We start from the raw sequence: 24,100 nt of genomic DNA, 5'->3' as shown, positions 1-24,100 counted from the left end.
GGATCAGTACCTTATTGATCGGGGGCTGCCCGACTTAAAGCAGGCGGTAACTGATCAATGGATCTACGATGGATCCTCCTACTGTCAAGAGTGGCCCCTGGCGTCCGCACTTACGCCTATTCGTGCTGACTTATAACCGGTGACTGCCACTCTCCGTGTTGTTTTCCACCTGCAAGACAGGTGAGCGAAGTGTCCTCTCCGTGGATGCTGCTACGCCTGGGCCTGGCGAATTTATGGCAACACGGGCTTGCCCAGTACCCATGCCACCCTCTCCTCCTCCCCAGCAGGATCCGCAGGAATGACGAGTCAATACGTGTGGTGCTGGTTTGGCCGCAGGTGACTGGCTTACGCCTAAACGGAGGCACCGCTCCGGGTTTAATATTAGTTTTCCTTCTTCTTTGGCGTGACGCTGGGATAATTTTGGGAAACAACGTATCAAGGAGAGGGGTGAGGATACTGTGACCACGGAAGATACAGGAATGTGACACTAGTAGCTAGAGCAGTCCGGGGTCGCGTACCCGTAGTGATTCCAACCAGCTATCGGACAGATAACTGGTAGATCCACCCTCTGGACCATATTATATACATATCTAATTAATTTATATACATATCTAATTAATTACACAATCGATCTTGAAAATTTAATTAATGGTAATATCCAATTATTGCAACATTGCAACTATTTCGAATAACGGAGCACCAATGAGAGCTTTGTTTTTTTATTTGCAAGATATTTATTGTGCATACGTTTTAATATAAACATAAACATAAGGAAAATAATATGAAGAAAAAAAAGAAATGAGAAATGCACATTTACTAAATGTAACCAAAAATCTTATTCAGAAACGATTTTGATTTTAGACGTACAAGTCAGTCGTATATAGAGACTCGTTGGTGACGGGTGCCGCTACGTCGAACCAGACAATAATAGCTTAAACGTTTAGAAACTCCCCACACAAAATATATAATAAATGTGTTCAACATTGTAATAATACTGTGATTTAATTTTCATGTGACTTTTTAAATAATTATTTCAATTCAATAATATTGTTATATGTTATTTTTTTCGGCGTGCTAGCGAGTGCATGTGATACAAATATACCGGTTCTCTATAGGTGAGTGTTTTAATTTATTTTTACGATTAATTGAAAACATCTTTTGTAATAATAATATTAGAAATACATTACGAACTTAAATAAGGGATAATTAATTATGATATAAATAAATAAAAATAAATTTCATAATATTTTTTTTTTCATTGAACATCGGAAATTGTTTTTTTTTTGGGTGCTCTTTTTACTCTGTGAGATTATGGCATCTAAGATGTATACTAAAATGCCTGATCTAAACTCCATCCCATTCGATATTAAGTACACCTAATAATAAAATTATCTTTAATTTAAAATCAATTTTATTGATATTTAAAGGGTAGCAACTGATAATTTATTTTTAATATTATAATAATTTAATTTTTTTTTTATGATTTAGTCTGCGCGTTATCCTTATATTCTATTACATCTATGGGCTAGCGATAAATAAATTTTAAGTATCGAGTAAGGGGCTTATAGAAAGAATTAAAAAAACACCAATTTTTAAATGTGTTTTAGAATATTTATATTATAAACTTGAAAAACAAATATTTTTCCTACTTATAAAATACTTATTAATTTATGGTAAAAATGTTAAGTTTATGTTCTATATTTTTTCCATCAGTACTAAATTACGATTTAATTTTTTTTTTAAATAAGCTAGACCAAAATAATAAGCCGTCAAGTATTAATGCTAAGTCTATTATCATTATGATTAATGTTTGGCAATTAAATATATATTAAAAGTAGTATCTAATGAGCCGACAAAAGATGGAAGATTTCGTAGCTGGTATATAGCAAATTACAAAAAGCGACATAAAAATTATATAAACTTACGTCGTTTATTATGTCGCCTACAATTTTATTTAAAAATATTCTTGTAAAATTACATGAACATTTTTTTATTTACTTATTATTAATACGAAAGCAATTTTGGGCTATAAGTCTCTAGATGACTGCTAGTCTAAAGGTAATTAATATCAGATTTAAATATGATTGACTAGATGCCTAGAATAGAATAGCCTGAGTCGCTTGTTAACCTCTATAGGATTAAAGAACATGGCGACAATAGGACTTGGTATATAAAGTAACCGCTTGTAACCATCTCCAATATTCCATCATCCAATCCAATAAGACATCATGTAGACGACACGTTATTGCTAAGCGACGTCTCCCACTGGCCGGAAATGTTCTGACACTTTCGGTTTTTTTATAGATCATCATGGCGGCTGATTCGAGAAGATTCGTTTTATTGTTGTCTGTTAGTGAATACGTAATTTAAATTTTATTTCAGTTAAACAAAAAAATATTAATATAATGTAGATTTTTCTCAATTAAAAAAATGTATTAAAGAGAAGTAATAACAAACTTTAAAAATGATTTTATCGCTAGAGTTTTCGATTAAACTAAAGTGTTTTTTAAGTAGTATAGCGAAGAAAAAAAATATTTTGGTCCATAATTGAAGTTAGTTCGTTTGGGTCGATATAACCTATTACAGACACAATGTACATGACATCTTAGGTACCAAGTGCGATGATGATCATTTATCATCAGGTGACTCACGTCAATCTTCCAATTTTAAATATTAATAAACAAACAAGTTGTCATATTTAAGATTCGTAACATATAATGAGAGATAAATTATTAGCTACAATCTCCATACATATATTTCCATGGCTTATTTTTGTGTAAAGTCAAACATAAGAGGTTCTACTTAATTAAAATAAAAATAAAAAAATAAAAGAAAATGCACAACTATTGAATAGGTGAATATATTTTAATAGCTCTTTAATTTAATTATATAAATATTGCATAACATTACATAATAAAATAAATTCATAATGTAGTCGAAACCACAAATAATTAAACGTGTTACAAATTTTGATGCGCTCTACGATATTAATAGCCTCCGTGTAATAGTGTACTTGTGCCTTGTAAGCAATATGGGTGAAAATTCCTTGCTGGAATTTAAATAGTAAATTCCGTGGTCAATGGACATCGATACTAGTAGAAACTTTACCGCTGAGTGAAAATCTACCTTACCGCAAGTTTGTAAAGTTTGTAAATATTACTTGTCATACTTTACTCGAATATTTCCACCCTGTAAATGTAATTACAGCACATATGAGTTATAACTTCTTTATCGCTACTAAGCCTATGGTTTTTAGAGTTTTGTAGTTTGAAACGTTAATCTATGTTGTGTGTGAGGTTTTATATCATTTATGTTTATTCAAGTTTGAATAGCAATTATTACAAACATATGAAGCATACATAAAAATCATTTACGAATATTTATTACAATTTTTATTAGAAATGGTTTGTAAGTGTAAGATAACCAGAGAAAAGTGAAATCATTTTAAAAATACAAGGTATAAGGTAAAATTAAGGCTTTAGGTACTCTTTGATATTTTATGAAATAATGAAATATAAACAAATAATATGACAAGTGGATATAATAGGTATTAAGCAAAATATTCTCTGCGAATCACTTAAAGTATTTGTCAAAATTGCAAAGTGGACACGGTAATTTTTTTATGTTATAGGTAGGCGGACGGATTAGCCCGTCCACCCACCTCATGTTACATAGTCATCACCGTCCATAGACATAGGCCATGAAAGATATATTAACCGTTCCTTACAACGCCAATGCGCCCATAACCATGGAAACGAAGATCTTGTCTCTTGTGCCATCTAAAGTTTTTGTTTAGCTTTTAAATTTGTAGCGTTAAGTTTGAAAGCTCGGATCGAGATAATTTTTCTATGACTACGATGACAAAAAACATCTTAAAAATATCTAACATATAAACCTAGGTATTACAAATACTCAACATCCATTATCAAACTTTAAACTATCATAACATGCTGCATGCATGCATGGGAGTTCCATGCGGAAAAAATAGTTTTTTTTTTTGCTTCAATCCGGAATAGGACACAATATATATAGAAACATACTCCCTTAAGATATAAGTATGATAGATAAATATTAATTGAATTAAGAAAAGAAACGTAAACTTATCGATTGCCGAGTCTAGTCAACGGTAACTCTACACGAGGTCATTGACGTATTAACAGCTTAGTGTTTGTTACAAAACGTTGTTTTTTTTAGGGTTCTGTGACATGAATTGTGAAATAGATATATCTAAATGTGATAATGAATAAAAGAGATGTAGGGATTAAAGAGAAATTCGGGCATCTAATAGAGCGAGAGAGCATGTGTCTCTACATATATAGTATATAGTAACAGCCTGTGAAATGTCCCACTGCTGCTGCTGCTGCTGGGCTAAGGCCTCCTCTCCCTTTTTTAGGAGAAGGTTTAGAACTTATTCCACCACGCTGCTCCAATGCGTGTTGGTCTCTACATATATGTACGTCTATATTTCTAATGCATGCGTCTTGCATTCATATGTGTATATTCGTGGATATTTGTATGTGTGTAATATTTTAGTTTTAATTTCACATTTATATAAATTAATTCGAATTTGGAATTTACAGTAGACCGGTCAACGTCAACACTTACCATTATTAAAAATTAGCGATATGGACTTAATATTGTACCTATATAAATTACTGATAAAAAGGTAACTTCTATGTCTAAATTTTTAAAATCTTTCAAACAACTAACAATTATAATTTTAGTACATTTAATATGTAAAATATGTTCATTATTTGTTATAAATGATACCATTTAAATCAACGTTAACTTTATTTCATACTTTTAATCAAAATGTAATAACTAAAATAACTAAGGTCTTGAATTTTATGTATTTTTTTACTTTCGAAATAAGTATTATTAAAAGAAAGTTGAAGGCGATTAAGTTCATAATAAAATAAGGTTAGTGTAGTGCAACTAAGAAAACTTGAAATTTAATAACCCTAAAGTATAATATTGATGATCTTAATTTAAAAAAAAACCATTAATTTAATATTCTAATAATGTAAATAATATTCCACACCATAATCTTAAAGGGTAAATGCGTTTCAAAGCTTTTGGCTTTTGATTTTAAACCTTCACCCATTTTAGATAACAATAAAAATGTATACAATTTTATAGAGGTGTATTATAAATAAAAATGTAGAAGTTATAATGATATTAATTACTAGTCAACTATCCTATTTTAACTTTTGCAAACTTTAGAAATATACAATAAGATGACTTATTTAAACTATGGTTTTTAACGGGAAATCATTACTCAAGTCCGTTCGGTTTTATTATAAAATCAACACTTGAAATTGAATTTATCAATAAATATATTATAACGTTTTATAAGAAGATTCTGTAAGAAAAAATTCACCGAAAAAAAATAGTCATGAAATGTCAGAAAGTGATATGCGATATTGACCATAATAATAATAACATTTCAAGAATAGACGCATCAAAATAGTGTATCGTCTTAGTGAGTTGTGTTGTAAAGTGAGTTCTTACAAAATAGTACTGCTGTTAACTCACTTTTATTAAATAACTCTTTTTACTTTTATATAATATACAAGATTATAGTATAGATATTCTGTTTTATTAGATGAAAATATATTGCAACAATGTACAATACCAAGAATGCTTTGTGGTTAGCTGACTACCGGTTATGACGAGATGAAAAAATATATCTCGTAACTGAACTCAATTGACACGTCTATAGGCCGGATAAGAATTAAGTGTGAGACGGCATGTAAGATTTAATTGAATATTTTTAAACGAACTATATCTGACGCTTCTCATTCGCTTACTCTTCAGAATTTGAAAGATCATATTGGTTTTTTGACAATTTATTTCATTAATTTCCGGGAGTGTATGTACTTTCCTCGAATATATAATATAAGATACTTGCCGATTTGGTACGAGTAAAATTCGTATAAAGTAAACATCCGCTATACAAAATTTATAAGTAAAGCGATTGTAGTCTAAGTTACTAATCTTTTCTCAATAGGAAATACTGCAAACAATTAGAAAAATGTGTAATTACCACATTATATCTGTTAATTTTGGTCCACAGTGCAAATGACGTAACATCACAATGAAGGATCTCGGTCTAAAAATCCCTACACGCAACGTCTTAACGGGCGCCGTCGTGAACTGGGAGGATGACGAGATGGCTGGGCTCGGTGACACGCCTGAGAACCTCACGCTCTCATGGAAAGACCTATCAGTGTACAGAAAGAAAAAAATCCAAACAAGTATATGGAGATCAGCGATATATGAAGAAGTGAAAGTACTACATGGAGGTAAGACTTTATATATTTTTTCTTTCTTCTTATAATTTAAAGGCCGATAACCATGCATTATAAATAGTTCCAACAATTCATTCATTTGTTTGTGTGCTATTGTATTGATAATGAGCTTTAAATATTTCATTAACTTTACGGTTCCGCTATTTAAGGCAATAAAAATATTTTTTGTAAATAATAACATATGAATTCAAAATCTAATTTTTTTCATCTTATATATGACGTCACAAGACGTACATATATGGGAGGTAATAGCCCTATTAAGAAAGAAAAAAATACCACGAACCGATTTAGCTTACTTAATTGCTGTCTTTAATTGTATTATTATTTTTTGTACATAATTACCTATGTATATGAAATCTGTTATATATTAAGTAACAGCGTAACTAAAGTTGTTCACAATTTTTCAATGCTAAGTTACCTCTAAATTAAATAATTTAACATTTTGTAATATGAAACGATTATAAAGTTAAGCGGACAGATTATAAAGACAAGTTTATTCATAATATTATGTTTCAATGAGATTCCTACAGTTTACTAAGTCGCTTCAAGTTATGCCAAGGTTGCCTACAGAATTTAAAACAAGCTTAAAAGTTGAGCTCACCTATACTAATATTGAAAAAATAGTATTATAATAAAATATCTTTTAACTATGCAATAGGTATTTGTATCGTTAATCGGGCATGTTACTGCTTCTTGAAAGGTTAATCAAATAGCCTCTAGTATCTCGTAATATAACGTCAGTATAACTTTATATAGATACATAATCGTTAGTACGTCTGTTAGTGATTTTGTAACTTCGCAATGACTTGACTAATGAACGTTATATTCAAACAACATATTTGTTTTGTCGAAGCGATAATTCATAGTTATGCTAGAATCCAATAAGTTTCACTATACTAAGTTTTATAATAATACATGTTTTTAAGGACAAAAATTATCCTCACCAGGTAGCTTTAGCTTTAAAAATAAAATTGCAAAATATAGTGGCGCTGTAAAGCGGTGAACTGCCAGACATACGAGTCAATTTTATCTTGCTAAAAGTTTTAACTATGATTTGATTTTCTGATCATTTTTTCGAATTACACAGAATAATCGACAATTAAAAATGTTAGCTAATAAATACTATTGAATACAATATAAATACAAATGTAATAGTCGTCTTATCGATCGAATAACATTCTAATGTATGTAATGTACTATCAAAAATACTAAATTGTCAAGTCCTTTTAAAACAAGTAAGTTGACAAGTCCTTTTTAAAGGAGGTGAACACAAACCACTAAGATAATTATTTTAAATAAAATTTAATTGCGAACTGGTTTCAAAGGAATTATATGCCGTACGCGTATACTTCTCGTATGCGACACTTTACTGTAATTATATAGATCGGATAACTAATAATAGGATTAATCTTTGAAATATACCGTTTTTATGATTATACTTAGTTAAAATATTGATTTTAAATATCAAACAATACAGTTAGTTTATTGTATAAGTTAATCTGCATTTTTTGTTGTTCGATAAAATGTTAGAATTACATTATTTCCTTGCGAAAAATGATTGTTCATAATTGCGTCTCAATTTAAAATATCTTAAATTACTGCTACGTCATATCCCTTGTCATCAATGTATTTTTCGAAGCAGTAAATTATATGTAATTATTTAAGTCACTGAGTAATCGATTAAGATGTAATACCGGTAAAGATGTAAAACAAGCGAATCGATCTATATATATCAAGTTTCAATTATATTTTTTATGTTATTTATGGATATTGCTTATATATTTAAGAAAAATATATTTAACAATACGCGGATATAAAAAGAGAAAAGAAGTAACAGCTCTAAAAAGTAACAATACTGGTAACTGTAATAATTCTTCTCCTCTTAAGAATAAGTTTAGAATTCACTCCTTACTCCTCCTGTTTGATTTGATAGATAGATATTTTATCTGACGCTTTCGTATTTCCTTCGCCCTCAGAACTCATCAGCATCATTACCCGGTTTCCACGACCAGTTTTTAAGACCCTTATGTTCTATCCTCTGGACCATTTCGGCTCTTAGCTGTATAATTAAATCCTTATGGTTTCTTTTTTATTTCCAGTAAGCGGAATCGTCTCGTCCGGCAATTTGGTGGCTTTAATGGGTTCAAGGTGAGCGCTTAAGATTCTTCTATAAGGTCAAATTTTATTATATAAATTATTTACAAAGATTAAGTAATTATGAATCCATGAATGATTATAGATGGAAGGGGATATCGTATCTTTGACTAAAAATAATATTAAAAGGCTTTTTTTACAAGTCGATATTCATCTAAGGCATCCTTTTCGTTTTTTAAGGAAGAGGTTAAGATCTCCACCACGCAGCTTCATACTGACTTTTAAATCATTCTTCTCTTTGTTAGTATGGAAAAATATGCTTAAAGTTTACGATTGAACTTGAAAAAATATATTAAATGACAAGTCAAGTGATTATGTAATTTTAAAATGTTCTTAAAGAACTTTTCAAAAACAGAAAAGATCATATTATACTTAACCCTTCTTAGAATTGACGAGACAAGTACAAGTTAAAAATAAATTTTTTAATATGATCGAAAGTATGAATAGTATTGATTTTTACCAATTATATATATATAAAAAAATAATAACGAGAGCTGAAAAACCAAATCGAAACCTGTTTACGTTTTCGAAAGTGAAATGTCATAAAGTTACTTGAACGTACATTATAATTCATGCTTGCTTTAGTCAATAATGATAATTAATATAATTATCGTTTAAAAGTCAAAAGTTTTCTTACGTATTCACTGACGAGTTTATAGTTTTATTCTTTAACTCAGTATAATTGTGAGACGCTATAGATTAGGGATGTGCCGATTCTTATTCAGGTATATATTCGATGAAACTGCGAAAATGACATTATGCCAAATATATCATGAACTTCCAATAAAAAGTAAACCATGTGTGACGTGTTACAATAATGTATAGTCACATGTAAATGTACATACATTGATATCATCGTTCAATGCTAGCACATTTAGGAATTTATTTTATTAGTAAAAGGTAAGCAGTACCTTAGCTAATTTACGATCTATTTGTAATAGATCGACGCCGTATTCAGGCCGCTCAGCCCTAGAGAGTAACCGAAATATATAAAAAGCCATAAAAAGTTTTTTAAGTCCTATGCGTGTTTTGGTTTGTTGTTTTATAAAAAAACTTTTAATATCATTAGTGGGGCCGGCAAGACCACTTTACTCGCGGCCATCAGCCGTCGAGATAAGAGCGCGATGTCGGGTTACCTGATGTTGAATGGGCGCCTCGCTGGGGCTGACCTCATCGCCCGCATCTCTGGCTTCGTACCGCAAGAGGATTTGTCTATCGACGATTTGTCCGTTGCTGAACACATGGAGTTCATGGTGAGTGACCTTTCTGATATGTGGAATAAAGAACTGAGTGTTATTCGTATTTATTAATATATATTTTGTATGTAAGATTACTTTGAAGTACTGTCTCTTTATTCTAATTTTAATACTCTTAATCATTCATGTAAATTAAATACTTGCTTATGTTATTATATGAAAAGTAATATATACAAAAGCATTAATGAATATATTAATGCGACTATTATTAAAAACGTATTATATTGCCCACATCATTATGTCCAAACAGTTGAACGGGTTCTTATATCATGGAATAGGGGTGTAAAGTTTTTTATTTGCTTAATCAACACGCAGCGAAGCGTATGAATAACAAGTTAGTGGATAAAGACAGTAATAAACAGAGTCGTCCTTGATAATCTAGGAACTAAATAATATTACAGCAAGCTACATAATTGCAGTCTAGAAGTAGTTTCAAGTTGTTACAAGTATTCATTTCAACCGGTTTTCGAGTGGTCGTTTGCTTATTTTCAAAAGTATAATGAAAACGGAAAGTTATTTATGTATTAACATAATGAATAAATACCGTTGGAGGTGAGCTCTGTTAAGCCGTTAGTTGTTTATACAATTAGATGCTTTTGAATCGTGTCGTATAATAAAATTAACTTTCAAACGTTATTTTTGAATAAAATATAGCGGCTTCTTAAATATTATAATAAAAATACAGCCGTGTAATGTTTTGAATATTGTTAGTATGAAAGACACTGTCATTCGTTTATATATTCTATCTTGATTATATGTATATAAACACACACATAATCTATATAGAGCATGCTTAGACATGACATGGCCGGTGCTGTGGACCAGAGGCCCAAGAGCAACTTTTTTATTAAACAAAGTTATATTCTAGCAATACCAAATTTTCTGTTCTTTTTAATTACCATTATAAAGAACACAGATCTCGGATGAAGAAAGAAATTGCGAAAATTAAAGCACATGAGATATTGTGAATTTGACTGTAAATTTTATCAAAAATACATCTTATTCCGTGTATTGATCTTTGTTTAATAATATCCCGGGACATTTTTGACACAAGGCCATCTGATTTTATTATTAATTTTATTAAGCTTGTCAGATCTGTACTATGGAAACCAGATACCTATACTTATACCAAAACCATATTTTTCTTTTGTAAATACATACTTATATAGATAATTACACCCAGACTTAGGACAAACAGATATGTTCATGCACACAAATATCTGACCTGGGTGGGAATCGAACCCACAACCTTCGGCGTGAAAGGCAAGCATCCACCAATCACACCAACCGGCTCGTCTAAAATATGTTTTATTGGCCTGCATAGTTGTTAATTACTGGTGGTAGGGCTTTGTGCAAGCTCGTCTGGGTAGGTACCACCCACTCATCAGATATTCTACCGCAAAACAGCAATACTTGATATTGTTGTGTTCCGGTTTGAAGGGTGAGTGAGCCAGTGTAATTACAGGCACAAGGGACATAAAATCTTAGTTCCCAAGGTTGGTGGCGCATTGGCTATAAGCGATGGTTGACATTCCTTAGAATGCCAATGTCTAAGGGCGTTTGGTGACCACTTACCATCAGGTTGCCCATATGCTCGTCCACCTTCCTATTCTATAAAAAAAAAAAAAAAATTCTATAAATTAATATTTTTTATTAGATACAAAATAATTATTTTGTTTTGCGAATCTTTCTTTCACAAGTCACGTCATTCTTCAGTCATCATTATCATTTCCGTATTAATCAGATTAAGGGCTGGTAAAATTTATAGGTTTAAGCCACGTGAAAAACGTGCCTTGTTCTAAAGAACCCATTTTTTCCAGGAATTTTTTCTTAATGCACCGCCGCTCCGGAGCATTTATCCACCTAGCTACCTTTATGAATAAATAAATGATGTCATTATCTGATGTCAAAATGTCTTTGAAACATATATATACCTTTGACCGCAATAGTTACTTTGATTGAATATTTGAAAACCGATTTTTTTTTGCGATTGTTACATATATATGACCATTTAAATTCAAAACAATCGAGTTCATTTTTCATCGAGAACGAACTATTTGCAAATGCAGCCCCGAATTTATCCCTAGGCTTACTATTATTCTAACCTGTCAAAGTGACTAGGAGCCTTGGATTTCTTAAGTCCAGGGCTGGTACAATACATATTTACCCTGGGTTGGGTTTTCTATACAATTTTTAATGTAATACTATATTAATAAACAATTATTTTTCTTATTAATTAGATGTCTAATATTCTATAAATCAAAGCATTTTTTCTTTTAGAGGTAAATACCAAGCCAGAAAGATTAGATCAATGTTTTATTAGTCCCAGATTATCATTAATCTTCATTTAACAATAATGTCTCGGTGCATGCCATAATAATAATAAAAAACAAAACAAATTAAAGTCATTACATTTTTCGAAACTTGTTTATTTAAAATTTAAAAGTTGCGTTGCGAAATATCAGCGCTTAATGGAATCCTGCTGTCAAATAAAAATTAAAGACATTTTCCAAAAACGATAACGACAGCAACCCAAAAAATTCGAAACCTACTTCGTTTTTTAAATTATTTTATTAAACTTATTTATTTTTTAATAACGGGGATTTTGTATTATGAGCCTCTTTTTATTTTTTCGATAACATAATTTAACTTTTTATGTTATGGTTTTTATATTACAAGTGTTTTTTTTTTGTTGGTTCATTTTTTTAATGATAAATATATTAATTATGTGTAACAATGAATTGAAAAAACATTGTAAACATCACATATTATTGCAGATGAAATTGCCACAAACATATGTATAAAATACTAACCTGCATTGGAGTAACGTGATGGAATAAGCTCATTTATTCAAAAGAAGAGAATGCCTTTGGCCAGCTGTGGAAAAATTTACATATTAATTTTAACTTACTGAAGATCACAATCGGAGATCGATAGATATATCATACCTCATAAGACTTTTTAAGTTTTGTTGGTTTATTCTTCACGCATACAGGCTTGATGCAGGTGACAGTACCATCTAGTAAACTAGTGTGCGTCTAGTGTTCCGGTTTTAAGGCAGGCACAAGGGACATAACATCTTAGTTCCCGAGGTTGATAGCGCAATGGCGATGTAAGGAACGGCTAATATTTACTCCAGCGCCAATGTCTTCGGACGGTAAGCACTTACCATCAGGTGGCCCATTTGCCTCTACTACTACCTTTTGTATAAAAATATATAAATAAAAAAGTATTTTTCTTTCTTATTTTACATGGATTGAGTAAAACATATACCAAATATTTTATCAATCGGAACGATATCACTTCCCAAACACGTCTAATTTGCTAAGTTTAAAACAGTAATTTTTAATTACAAAAAATATATATTTCTATTGATAAGACTTTAAATTAAAAAAAAAACAACATGTAACGATAACCTTACAATGTAAAATATAGTTCAATCTGTTCTTAAATTAGAATTATAATGTTGCATGCCGATCGTATTAAATTTTGCTTTAATCCAGAAAAAAAAATAAACAAACAAATAAAACTCGCCATTTTTAGCATAGTATGATGATATAGAACTACCGTATTAACTAACATTCCAAAGAAATTAAAACTTACTTTGTGGATAACACTTAGCGGATCTTCTTTCAAATGTGATGTTGTTTTATTTATTATGAACTCAATGATTCATAAATCAATAATATAGTAAGAACTTGTAAGGGATACTATCTTGTCGCCAGTATCGGGTAGAAGTAGTTTGTACAACTTGTACTTGTAGTTGTAGAAATTAATATAAATAAATCCACATGACAACAATTATCTAATTACATTACAAATCGAATAAATATTAAATTTTTATACTACGAATTCCAAGTATAATATCTTTATAAAACATTTTAACACATATTTTGTTTCTAAGAATACATTTTATAAAAAAAGCTTGCTGTGTATAAATAAAATAACGCTATAATTATATTAAATTCATATTCTTGCTTCAATGGTTTCGACTCGATGGTGAAACTATTATAACTGAAATAACATATTACGTACGTCACGTATGTTCTTGTAAAAAGTATTTAATTTTAATGATAAAAAAATAAAAAATACAGGAAATTCATTTTACTCGACATTACAGTCGCGTAAAATATAATAATGGAAATAATAATATACACAAAATATAATCTCAAGTAAAGTATTTATGTAAATTATAATCATGTTTTATGTTATAGTTAAATGATGTATTGAATCAATCAGGAACTTTGAATTATAATCCCTTAAATTTTAATAAAATAAATTTACATATTTCGTTTTTTTATTAGCAAATGTCACAGTTCACAGATATAATTTTATTGCTCAATGGGAAAAAACAAGAAACATTATTCGACAAAAATATTACATTCTCACGAATCTATAAATAAAATATTAATGATATAAAAAGCGTAGAGTCTGAACAGATTAGGAAAGGATTTAACGAGTTTATTTGCATAAAACAATATCCGCCATCGTCTTCATCAGATATTACTTTAATTTATTTCAATGTCAGATTAATAATATTAGAACTATGATATAAAATAACAAAAAAAATATTAAAAACTATCCCAAAAGATGCTTCATGGAGTCCGTTTTATGATATTTACAAAATTTGTATAAAAATTACCCCTAAAGTAAATTTATATCCTATCTGATATATTTTACATATATTATTTATCGATATCAGTCGACGTACAGAACAGTAACAGCCAATTAATGTCCCACTGCTGGGCTAAGGCCTCCTGTCCCTTTTGAAGAGGTTTGGAGATTATTCCACCACGCTGCTCCAATGCGGGTTGGTAGAATACACATGTAGCATAATTTCAATGAAATTAGACACATGCAGGTTTCCTCACGATGTTTTCCTTCACCGTCAAGCACGAGACGAATTATTAACACAAATTAAGCACATTAAACTTCAGTGGTGCTTGCCCGGGTTTGAACCTACGATCATCGGTTAAGATTCACGCGTTCTAACTAGGCCATCTCGGCTATTGATTTTGATAATTTCCTAACTTATTATATAAGACCAACAGCAATGTACACATCATAAAAACTTTTGGGACGAATTTAAAACCTTTTTTGAACTCGGTTATAAATTCCGACAGAAAAATAGATAAGACAATCACTATATAATAGCTATTTTTGGTGAGGTTAATCACTATTATTTTAAGATACGTTTTACATTTTAAGATTTATAAATAGACATCAAATTTAATATAATATAATTCTTTAATGCTTTATATACAATTTGGCTCACATATGTAAATGTTATTCCTATCAAGATTTACATAATATAAAACTTTATAAAACTTAAATATCACAAGTTCTGCGAATAGGAATTTTTTAAATATCTACCGGCTTAACCAGCAACTTTTAGCTTTAGTTGAAATAGATTTTAAAACACGGCTTAAGAATTTAATGTGATTTTTAAAATAGTTATTACTTATTTTTATCTTCAAAGTACATAAGTATAATATATAAAAATAAATAGAATCGACTAGTAATGAACAAAAATTTAAGACAAAAATGTGTTAAATATTCAAATAGATAAAATACAATACAAAAAGATTACATAAAAATATGTAGTACCTGAATCAGTTAAAAACAACACATACTGCATTGTTTATTTTTAATAACGTTTTGCATTTGAAGCCCTTCTGACCGAATCCACCGTTGCGGGTACTGTCAGAAGACAAGGCAACATCGCCTATATAATTTCTCACTTTGATAATCCTGATACAATACAACTGCGATGATAACAGACCTACGACATTAAGTTTTTTCCGGCACATGGAAGTGTTAAAATCTACAACTAAAATCAATACTTACAATCAAAATCTATTTAACCTCACCTTCAAGCCAGAAACTTCTATGGATTTTTGAATTGATTAATGAATTATATATATCAATCGGATTTGCAATTTATGAATAAATCTTAAAAAAAAAACTTTCTTCCGTATAGTATCTGTATAATTAATTCAAATTTAATTTTAAAACATTGCTATAAATTGAAAAACAAATTAACGCTTTGTTAAATGGTTCACAGACAAACATTTTATCTTTGATGTATTTGGTTGTGTTTAATGCTTCTTTTTCCACTTTCAATGTATCAGGCTATCTAGCTATAATGAAAGAAAATTCTTCAAATACTCTTTTAATTCAATCAGGCTCGTCTCATGATGGACAAACGTTCGACAGCATCTGTGCGCTCGAGGCGTATCCAACAATTGCTTGGTGATTTGGGAGTTATGGCATGCACAAGTACAAAATTAAAAGCGCTATCCGGAGGCGAAAGGAAACGTGTTGCATTGGCAGTTCAGGTAAGTTTTAAAAGTCTAAGTAATTAGGATTATAAATTATTTAATCATAAAATGTACCGTATAACTTGTTGGTCATCTTAATAAAGGAGTAATTCTGTACAAGGTGTTTATCTGGCGAAACTAAATAATTATTGGAAATATTCCTAAATCTTTATAAAAAAAAGATAAATTAAACACAATATTTTTTTTTTATTTAATTTTTCTTTAACCTTAATATTTGTCATTTTAAACTAAATAGTTAATTTCTTCATTAATAGCTTCTGAACGACCCGCCCATATTGTTCTGTGACGAGCCTACAACTGGGTTGGACAGCTCGGCAGCAAGCGCTGTTGTCTCACGTCTCAGAAGACTAGCGATTGGAGGGAAACTGGTCATATGTTCCGTACATCAGCCCGCTTCAGGAGTGTTTGAATTATTTCATCAGGTTGTGCTATTGGCAAATGGACGAATAGCCTTCCATGGAAGTATTGAACAAGCGGATCAGTTCTTTGCCTCGTAAGTAATAATAAAACCGACCTAACAGTCTCACTTAACGTTATTTACTTCATTTTACTTAACGTTACTTGGCTGTTTAGTTCAACACAGATTTTGCTTTTTCTATCATTATTGATTTGACATTCGAAAGAAGGAGACACAGCATTGTTTAACTAATCATTCATAAACAACGTATATAAGTAAGACCGTAAATGTTTTGATATGCTACGGCACCTTCATATTTAGTTATGTTGATTTTTTTTTCATGTTTACGAATTCCGTTTAAATTATTTTAGATTTTTCATATTGATTTATTTCATACCTAAAAACTTTATGATCCCGTTCGTACTCAATATATATTTTTTATCGTCTTCGATTATAAGTTATTTACGCGAACATGTAACACCAGTACTTAATGAAGTACTGGTGAAAGTAAAAAAATATGTTGAGAACCATTTTGTTTACATTTGCTCCAATTAAATATATATGACAGATAAGAAGAAACGCAAATACGTGATTCCGTCCACTGGTCTGGTTTTAGAATCACATTAAAGGAGTTAAATTTGGCAAATATGTTAGTTGTTTTATATTGCTGTTGCAATGTTTTGGCACATTTGAGTTATTTGCTGGTTCAGGTCATGAATGAATAAATTATTTGTAATATTTGCGAATACAAGTATTTGGTCAAACAAATTGTTATCGAGTGATTAGTGGAATATTGAACAACTAAGTACATACAGTAAAAAGTCAAATAAAAATCTAGGTATGAAATGTTATTACATATTTTACAAACGGACACTGCATGGTCGTCATGATCAAATATGACAATAATTTCAAGGTTCAGCATTTGGGGGGTATATCAATTAATTAGTCTTAATAAATAGAATTGGTTTTAAAGTTATAGAACATTAATTTCATCATTAATTGTCCCTAATAGCATGAATTACAAGTGTCCAATGGGTTTTAATGCAGCTGAATATTACGTTACCTTACTCGGGATTGAGATTGATAAGGAAATGGAGAGTCGCGAGAGAATCCGACGCATATGCAACGAATATCAAAGATCGGATATAGCAACCGACATTGAAAGCCGTGTTGGAGATGTCAAGGACGAGATAGAATATTTTAACGGAACGGTAGACGCAAAGGTTAGTTTTATTATGAATAACGTTAAATATAAATTTTGTTATTATTACCATTACCATTATAGTAAAATGGATAAAGAGCTCAAATTATAAAATTGTAAAAAATATTTAATTATATTATATTTTTATTAAGTTTTAAAAAATATATTAAAATTTCGAATATTTATAACACTTTAGTTGTTTTATATTTATCATATTTATTTCAAACTGATCTTGACTTTATATTTAATGGTCATAATAATGGAAATAACATTTTCAAGTTACATAAAGTAATATATTATATCAACTTCTTTAAAAAAAAGGTGATCGTGGTTTAATTTTTATATGTCAATTATATTTTATTTAAAAGTACAAATGAAAGTTGAATGACCATGTATGGAACATGCAAGTAGTAATTTGTTGTTTGCCGTCGGTCGAAAGTACCAAAACAAAACGCGTATTACTAGTCGCTGAAGTTTTTTTACACAGATGCAGAACAAAATTAAAGCAAATTTTAGCGTTTCATTTATATATTTAATTAATAAAGTGTTGAATATAAATTACTCATTTACTACAAAAAATTATAACATTTAAACTGTATAATAAATGAATCAAAATAGGGTAGCAGGGTATCGCCCTAAGGTGGTTTTTAAATTTTAACGACTGATATACAAAGTGAGAAAATGACCGATGTATTTAGTTATTTTAATTAAAAATATAAGCAATTTTACTAATTCAGTTTTTTTTTTCTAGAATGTATACTTCGAACGATATCTTACTCTGTAAGTATTAATAAATGTAAGCAAATTATTAAATTTCATTAAAAGTACTTATAATTTTTTTAAATTAAACTTGACTTTGTTCCAGAGTCAAAGTGAACTACTTTGTCCAATTTTATTGGTTAATGTGGAGAAATATATTGTCAATAAAACATAATAAATCCATATGGATAGCGGAATTTCTCCTTCTCATGGTAAGAATTAAAGGTCATTTGCAGTAGATTTTACTGAGTTTTAATTTTCTTAATAACATTTTCCTTCCGCAGTTTGTCGGTCTCATCATTTCCGTGCCCTACGTAGGCCATTTCGAAGAATTAGATCAGCGTGACATACAAAATGCTGAAGGTCTTTTATACCTGATGGTCACGGAGACAATTTTTCTTTTTATCTATGCGGTTTTCATTACTTTTCCAAGCGAAGTACCCATTCTTTTGCGAGAAACAGCAAGCGGATTGTACGCGCCATTACCATATTATCTTTCGAAGATGATATTTTGGGTATGTATTAACTTATGTTTTATAACTAAGGTCTTTAAATAAAATTATTTATAAGTATTTATTTAATTTAAAACAAACAACATTTTTATTGTATTTGTCATATTTTCATATCAGAAGATTTTGAAGCGTTTCTAAATGTAAAGAAATATTGCCACAATTGAGAATAAATTTTAAATCATGAAAGTGTAATTTAATCGCTAAAAGGTATTCGGTACACTCAAATTCAAAGAGTGCAATTTAGATATTGTACATATGTAGTTCAAATGACAACACAATAACTTACTACTTTAGAGGTGACTACTAGAACCTTCGAAAGATAAGGGTCTTATCAATAGCTACTAGTAAACTCCACAAATTAAGCTCTTTTGGTTTGTTTTGACCTATACATTACATTGTACACTTGTTTCTTAGTTTTATAAATTATAGTTAAAATTATTTGTAGATTCCAAGAGCCGTAATCGAACCTATTTTATTCGTGTCGCTTGTATTCACGGTGGCTGGACTTCAAGGGGGCTTCATGAACTGGCTCGGAATCTGCTTCGTGTGCGTCCTCTGCGCCAACTACGCGAATGCATACGGTATATATTCATCATTATTCTACTATATTTGTCAAATACTCAATAAGTTTAACTATTTTCTTAGAAAAAATCATACCAATATTTACTTTTCAATACATGACAAAATATGTATGTTTTCCTTTGAAGTAATTTTGTTTACAAATAGGAAAAACTGGTTTAAAATGCATTTTATTACGGATACGATCAAGTTTATTTTTTTAATTGATAAAATACTCGCTATTTAACCGTCACTGTTTAGCAATATGATGTTTGAATCGGTAAAATAGATTTACTGATGGAAACTTGTATTTTCAATAATTTTTTATTTTATTTTATTTATTTATATATTTATGTAAGGAATAATAATAATAAATAATATTATTATTTATTAAAACATAACGAAAAAACAGTTTCCAAGTATAGATATTCGAGATACATTACAAGATAAAAACATTTAAATCAACCCAAGCAAACAAAATAAATTAGCATTAAATTAACTGTATTAATCTCAAATTTTTTTTTTTTTACATATATCAGTGTATTTATTGCCTTTTTTTCTTTTTAGGTTCATTTTTGTCGTCTGTTTTCGACAAAATGGAAACTGCAGCACTTGTGTCAGTACCATTTGATCTTATCGGAACAATGTTCTCTGGTATTTACTTAAATCTGGGGAGTGCTTCTCCATACATTTCATGGCTGAAGTATGTATCTGGTTTCTACTATGGGGTAGAGTCTATATCAATAATTCAATGGGACTCTATTGAGTCTATCAACTGCGTTAATATCAAGGGCATGCCGTGTATCAAAACTGGTCCGGATGTGTTAAGGAGATTCGGTTTCGGGGAAGAGAATTTCTGGAGGAACTGCATATGTTTATTGGTTATGTACTGCGTGGCGCATCTGATTGCGTTCATAATGGTTATAAAGAGGAGTAGAGGCACTCCGGTTTATTAGGATATTTCAAACTCTGTAGGCTTATATGCATTGTGTTCACTGTTACGTTAATCTTAAATTTTTTAAATGGCGAATGTTTGTATTATTTTTTCGTATTGCATAAAAAACTATAAATTAAAATGGATAAAATCAATTAACATTTATAAAATTCTACACATAACTTACGACGTTTATTCTAAGTCTGCGTTGTGTATAATTAAGTGGGTGATAGATTTTTGTTGATTTTGAAATTAAATAACACCTTAAAAGGCCTCATCAAGGCCTCATATGTGGACGACATCGCATAACGGTAAGAGCTCAACTGGCGAATGTCGGCGACGAGCCGAGTATAAACAGGAACTTTAAAACGGTCATTTTATAGTTTAATATCGTACATCTATAATCCACTTTATAAGCAATATTGAAGGTATTGTATTAGATGTTATCTAAGCTAGTAAATCTTTTAAATAAATGTAAGCTGGTGCTGATTCTGACACAATGAATTAATCTAATTAGAAAGGACTAAAAATATCCCTTTTGGTGTTCAAAATATAACAAGTGTTTGATAGATGGACAGCTGGGGTATACAATTTCGTTTGAGATGACGTAAGTGAAAATCACTTCCGGTCAAGATCGTGGTACCAAAATTTATATTTTTTCCATGTATCATGTCCATAGGAATCTTATACCCCGGGCTGTTGGATTATTATTCCTGGCAGAATCGTTTAAATTAGAAATGTTGTATAAAATAATCAGTACAAATGTCGAATAAATGTAAAAAGGACACGAACGAATGTTTGAATTTTTAATTTAAGTAAAGAACTCTTTGTAGTAAATTGTGTGTTTCTATTATCCGATTTCTCTTTTTATTTATTATACGTTTATTATTTATTTACTTAAGCTTTGGAAAATGGAATGGCTATGAGAAAAGTGAAAATCAATATTTTTATAAGTAAGTTTTCGATTATTTTCTATGTAGGCATATAGCCTAATGTATATAAGCTTCCCGCGGAAGAAGAGACTGCATTCATTACAAATGAACTTACTTATATGGCCTTACATAAGGTAAAAAGTTTTATTTTAATATAATGGTCTTTCAAAAATTTTAATACATTTAAATAATATCTGTATTGTAATTAAAAATATTCGGAACAACAGGAACTACGCCACAAGGAGACGATAATATACTGCCTCACACCATAAATTCGTATAATATTAGCCTATTTATATGCTGTGCGGTTGCCCAGTCCTTAAATACCAATGTGTCAGTAATTGATTTAATTTATTTGCTTAAATATAATATTCAGTTACAAAACTGAACGTAATTTAAGGTTATACATTCTTCCCTTTATTTATTTTTTATTATTTCAAATAAAATGATTAGTGATATTTTCACCAATTTACGTACATCACTTACTCATATAACAATATCTTTTATTTTAAAGCATTATATATATTTTTTGTTAATTTCAATATTGTAGTGTACCTACTTGTTTGCTTGTGTCTAATTTATTTTGTTAATAGCCACTATGCAGTTAATGTTTTCGCTACACTGACAAGATCTATGGGACAACATATATAGTCGCTAAAAATATCGGTGTTTCAATACCTTGCCACTAGAGTTGGCTTTTTTTCTTTTTCTTTTTGGTAGCTATGATAGGTCAAGATCATACTTATAGTTTATCTTATTTTTAACTACAACAAGGGTATCACACAGCTGGGCAAAGGGCTTTACATCTACAAAGAGGAGCCGTGAATCGAGTAGGCCCAGTGGGCAGTGGATTTTTAACCGAAAATCGCAGGTTTAAATTCGGGCAGGCACAACAACCAACCTTTGAACAACATTGTTATTATTGAACAATTAAAATAAATACACTAGCTAAGCAGCGATTTTTTAACTCTTTTAATTCCTTATCAATCTCAACTCAATAATTTCTTATATTTAGACCTCTACAAACATTATTAATCAAATAAATTTAATCTTGAATGTATTACAGGTTATTAAGATTAGATTTTACTTCTAGAATAGTGTCCGAACCGACAAACATTTTACATTTTTAATCAGATCTCGGTTAAGCATCGTTGACCTAATTCGTTATATTGATGATCTGCTGAATCATAACTTGATATTCTCGTTCCTCCCATCGGATCGGAACGACTCGTTACTTCGACGAGCCTAGTCACTATGAAGATATTTTTATAGATAACATTTTTTAACAACTGAAAGTAAAATTACTATTTTATTCATATATTATATATAACATTTATATTACTTGTACATAGTTTAATATAGTCATGTGGTACATGTAATATATGAACTCGTTTAATACCTTATTGGTCTAGTAGAACATTTATACAGATAGACACAGATCATCATTATAATACAACCTACATTAATTATTCTACCGCCAAACAGCAACAAAATTTGTGGTTGAAATCCTTGATCGGCCTAATAATGGTAATTGAGCTTTTCTGTTGAGTTTTATTTCAGTATCTGCCCTAACATAGGATATTTAACTCTCCCGTGCCTAAGTGCTCGTAACGCTCGTCAGCTCGTAAAGCCATTAGTCCCGATCTTTATCCGGTTAAGTAGGGTTACCGTCCCGTCGGACTATGAGAGGAAGACAATAGAAAGTGCACAGTTGAATGCAATATCTCAATAGTTGACTAGTATTTGAAATTGGCTGCATGAAATTCGGTAAAGAGGGCATTATATAATAATTAACATTATTTACATAGTAATATTTTAACTTTATTTACATAAGAAGCAATTACAATTAACGCATCAATGTTTTCAATCAAGATTAAAATTGATAACGCTGTTCCTAAACTATTAAGTGTTATTATTATTATTATTAATATATTACTATTAAAACTATTAAGTGTTATTAAAAACTAACAGTTCAAATTCAGGCAAAAAGTACGGAATATTTATGACAAACGTTCTCACATTTTTCTTTATTTTTGACATAAATAATAATAATAATAAATAACTTTATTCACCAAAAAGACACAAATCGCATTGTTTGAATTTATTTTTAATGCAATTAGACAAATGAAGATTAACACTGTCTTATACTTATTGTATATAATATTATTTTATAATACATTAGAGGTAAACTTAACATTTCTGTCTGTAATTATTAGTTAATGTAATCGTTGGAAGTGTATTATTATCTATTACTTATTTACATGAGAATTATTAACATTGAGCACATAAATAAATATATACAAAAATAAATTAAAAATTCTGCTGAACAAATTAATACCGCGTGAAAGAGTGACAAAAATATCAGCAGAATTTCCTTTTGCCATTCAGATTCTCTAGGGAAAACATATACCAGCCCTCTTATCACCAGTGTCGGTAAACAGACGGGGTTTATAAAGTTTTAGACTATCTTTTATATAATATGGGCGGTGGTGACCAATTACCATGAGGTGGCCCATTTGCTCGTCTTATAGTAAAAAAAAAGGAAGACCTTGAAAACAGAGAACCACTGATAAGGTCATCTTTCTTATAAATCCCAATGATTTACAAGAAAGTAGTAAATTTGCACCGTGTGGAAATAAGCTTTAATTGGATTAAGCCCTAAAGTAACTTACTTAATCGAGGTCAGTACCCTTATGTCCTGGATCGAAGGAGGCTGCATTGAATACTACTATTCCTAAAATGAGT

The 24,100-nt window shown here is 30.1% G+C and overlaps 1 protein-coding gene across 1 annotated transcript; it reads left to right on the top strand.

Annotated features, from left to right (window-relative positions):
- The first annotated feature begins 900 nt into the window (after window positions 1-900).
- LOC126768894 (protein scarlet-like) lies at window positions 901-20,537 on the top strand. Its single transcript, XM_050487304.1, has 12 exons — window positions 901-1,115; window positions 6,077-6,305; window positions 8,411-8,459; window positions 9,535-9,718; window positions 15,907-16,059; window positions 16,317-16,555; window positions 17,472-17,682; window positions 18,412-18,440; window positions 18,526-18,631; window positions 18,704-18,934; window positions 19,377-19,512; window positions 20,057-20,537. The coding sequence occupies exons 2-12, from the start codon at window positions 6,098-6,100 to the stop codon at window positions 20,443-20,445; spliced, it is 1,935 nt and encodes a 644-aa protein (XP_050343261.1). The 5' UTR covers window positions 901-1,115; window positions 6,077-6,097; the 3' UTR covers window positions 20,446-20,537.
- Window positions 20,538-24,100: the final 3,563 nt, after the last annotated feature.

This window comes from Nymphalis io, chromosome 1 (assembly GCF_905147045.1).
Source record: "Nymphalis io chromosome 1, ilAglIoxx1.1, whole genome shotgun sequence".
In the NCBI taxonomy this organism is placed as follows: domain Eukaryota; kingdom Metazoa; phylum Arthropoda; class Insecta; order Lepidoptera; family Nymphalidae; genus Nymphalis; species Nymphalis io.
The sequence above is the reverse complement of the archived record's forward strand: the minus strand, read 5'-3'. Positions and strand labels throughout refer to the sequence as shown.

What these genes read in the sequence shown, in the direction of transcription:
- LOC126768894 (XM_050487304.1), top strand. Translation starts at nt 6,098, where the DNA reads ATGAAGGATCTCGGTCTAAAAATCCCTACACGCAACGTCTTAACGGGC. An exon ending in GTGGCTTTAATGGGTTCAAG is followed by an intron (nt 8,460 to 9,534) that starts GTGAGCGCTTAA and finishes TAATATCATTAG; the next exon opens with TGGGGCCGGCAAGACCACTT. An exon ending in TTCGAACGATATCTTACTCT is followed by an intron (nt 18,441 to 18,525) that starts GTAAGTATTAAT and finishes ACTTTGTTCCAG; the next exon opens with AGTCAAAGTGAACTACTTTG.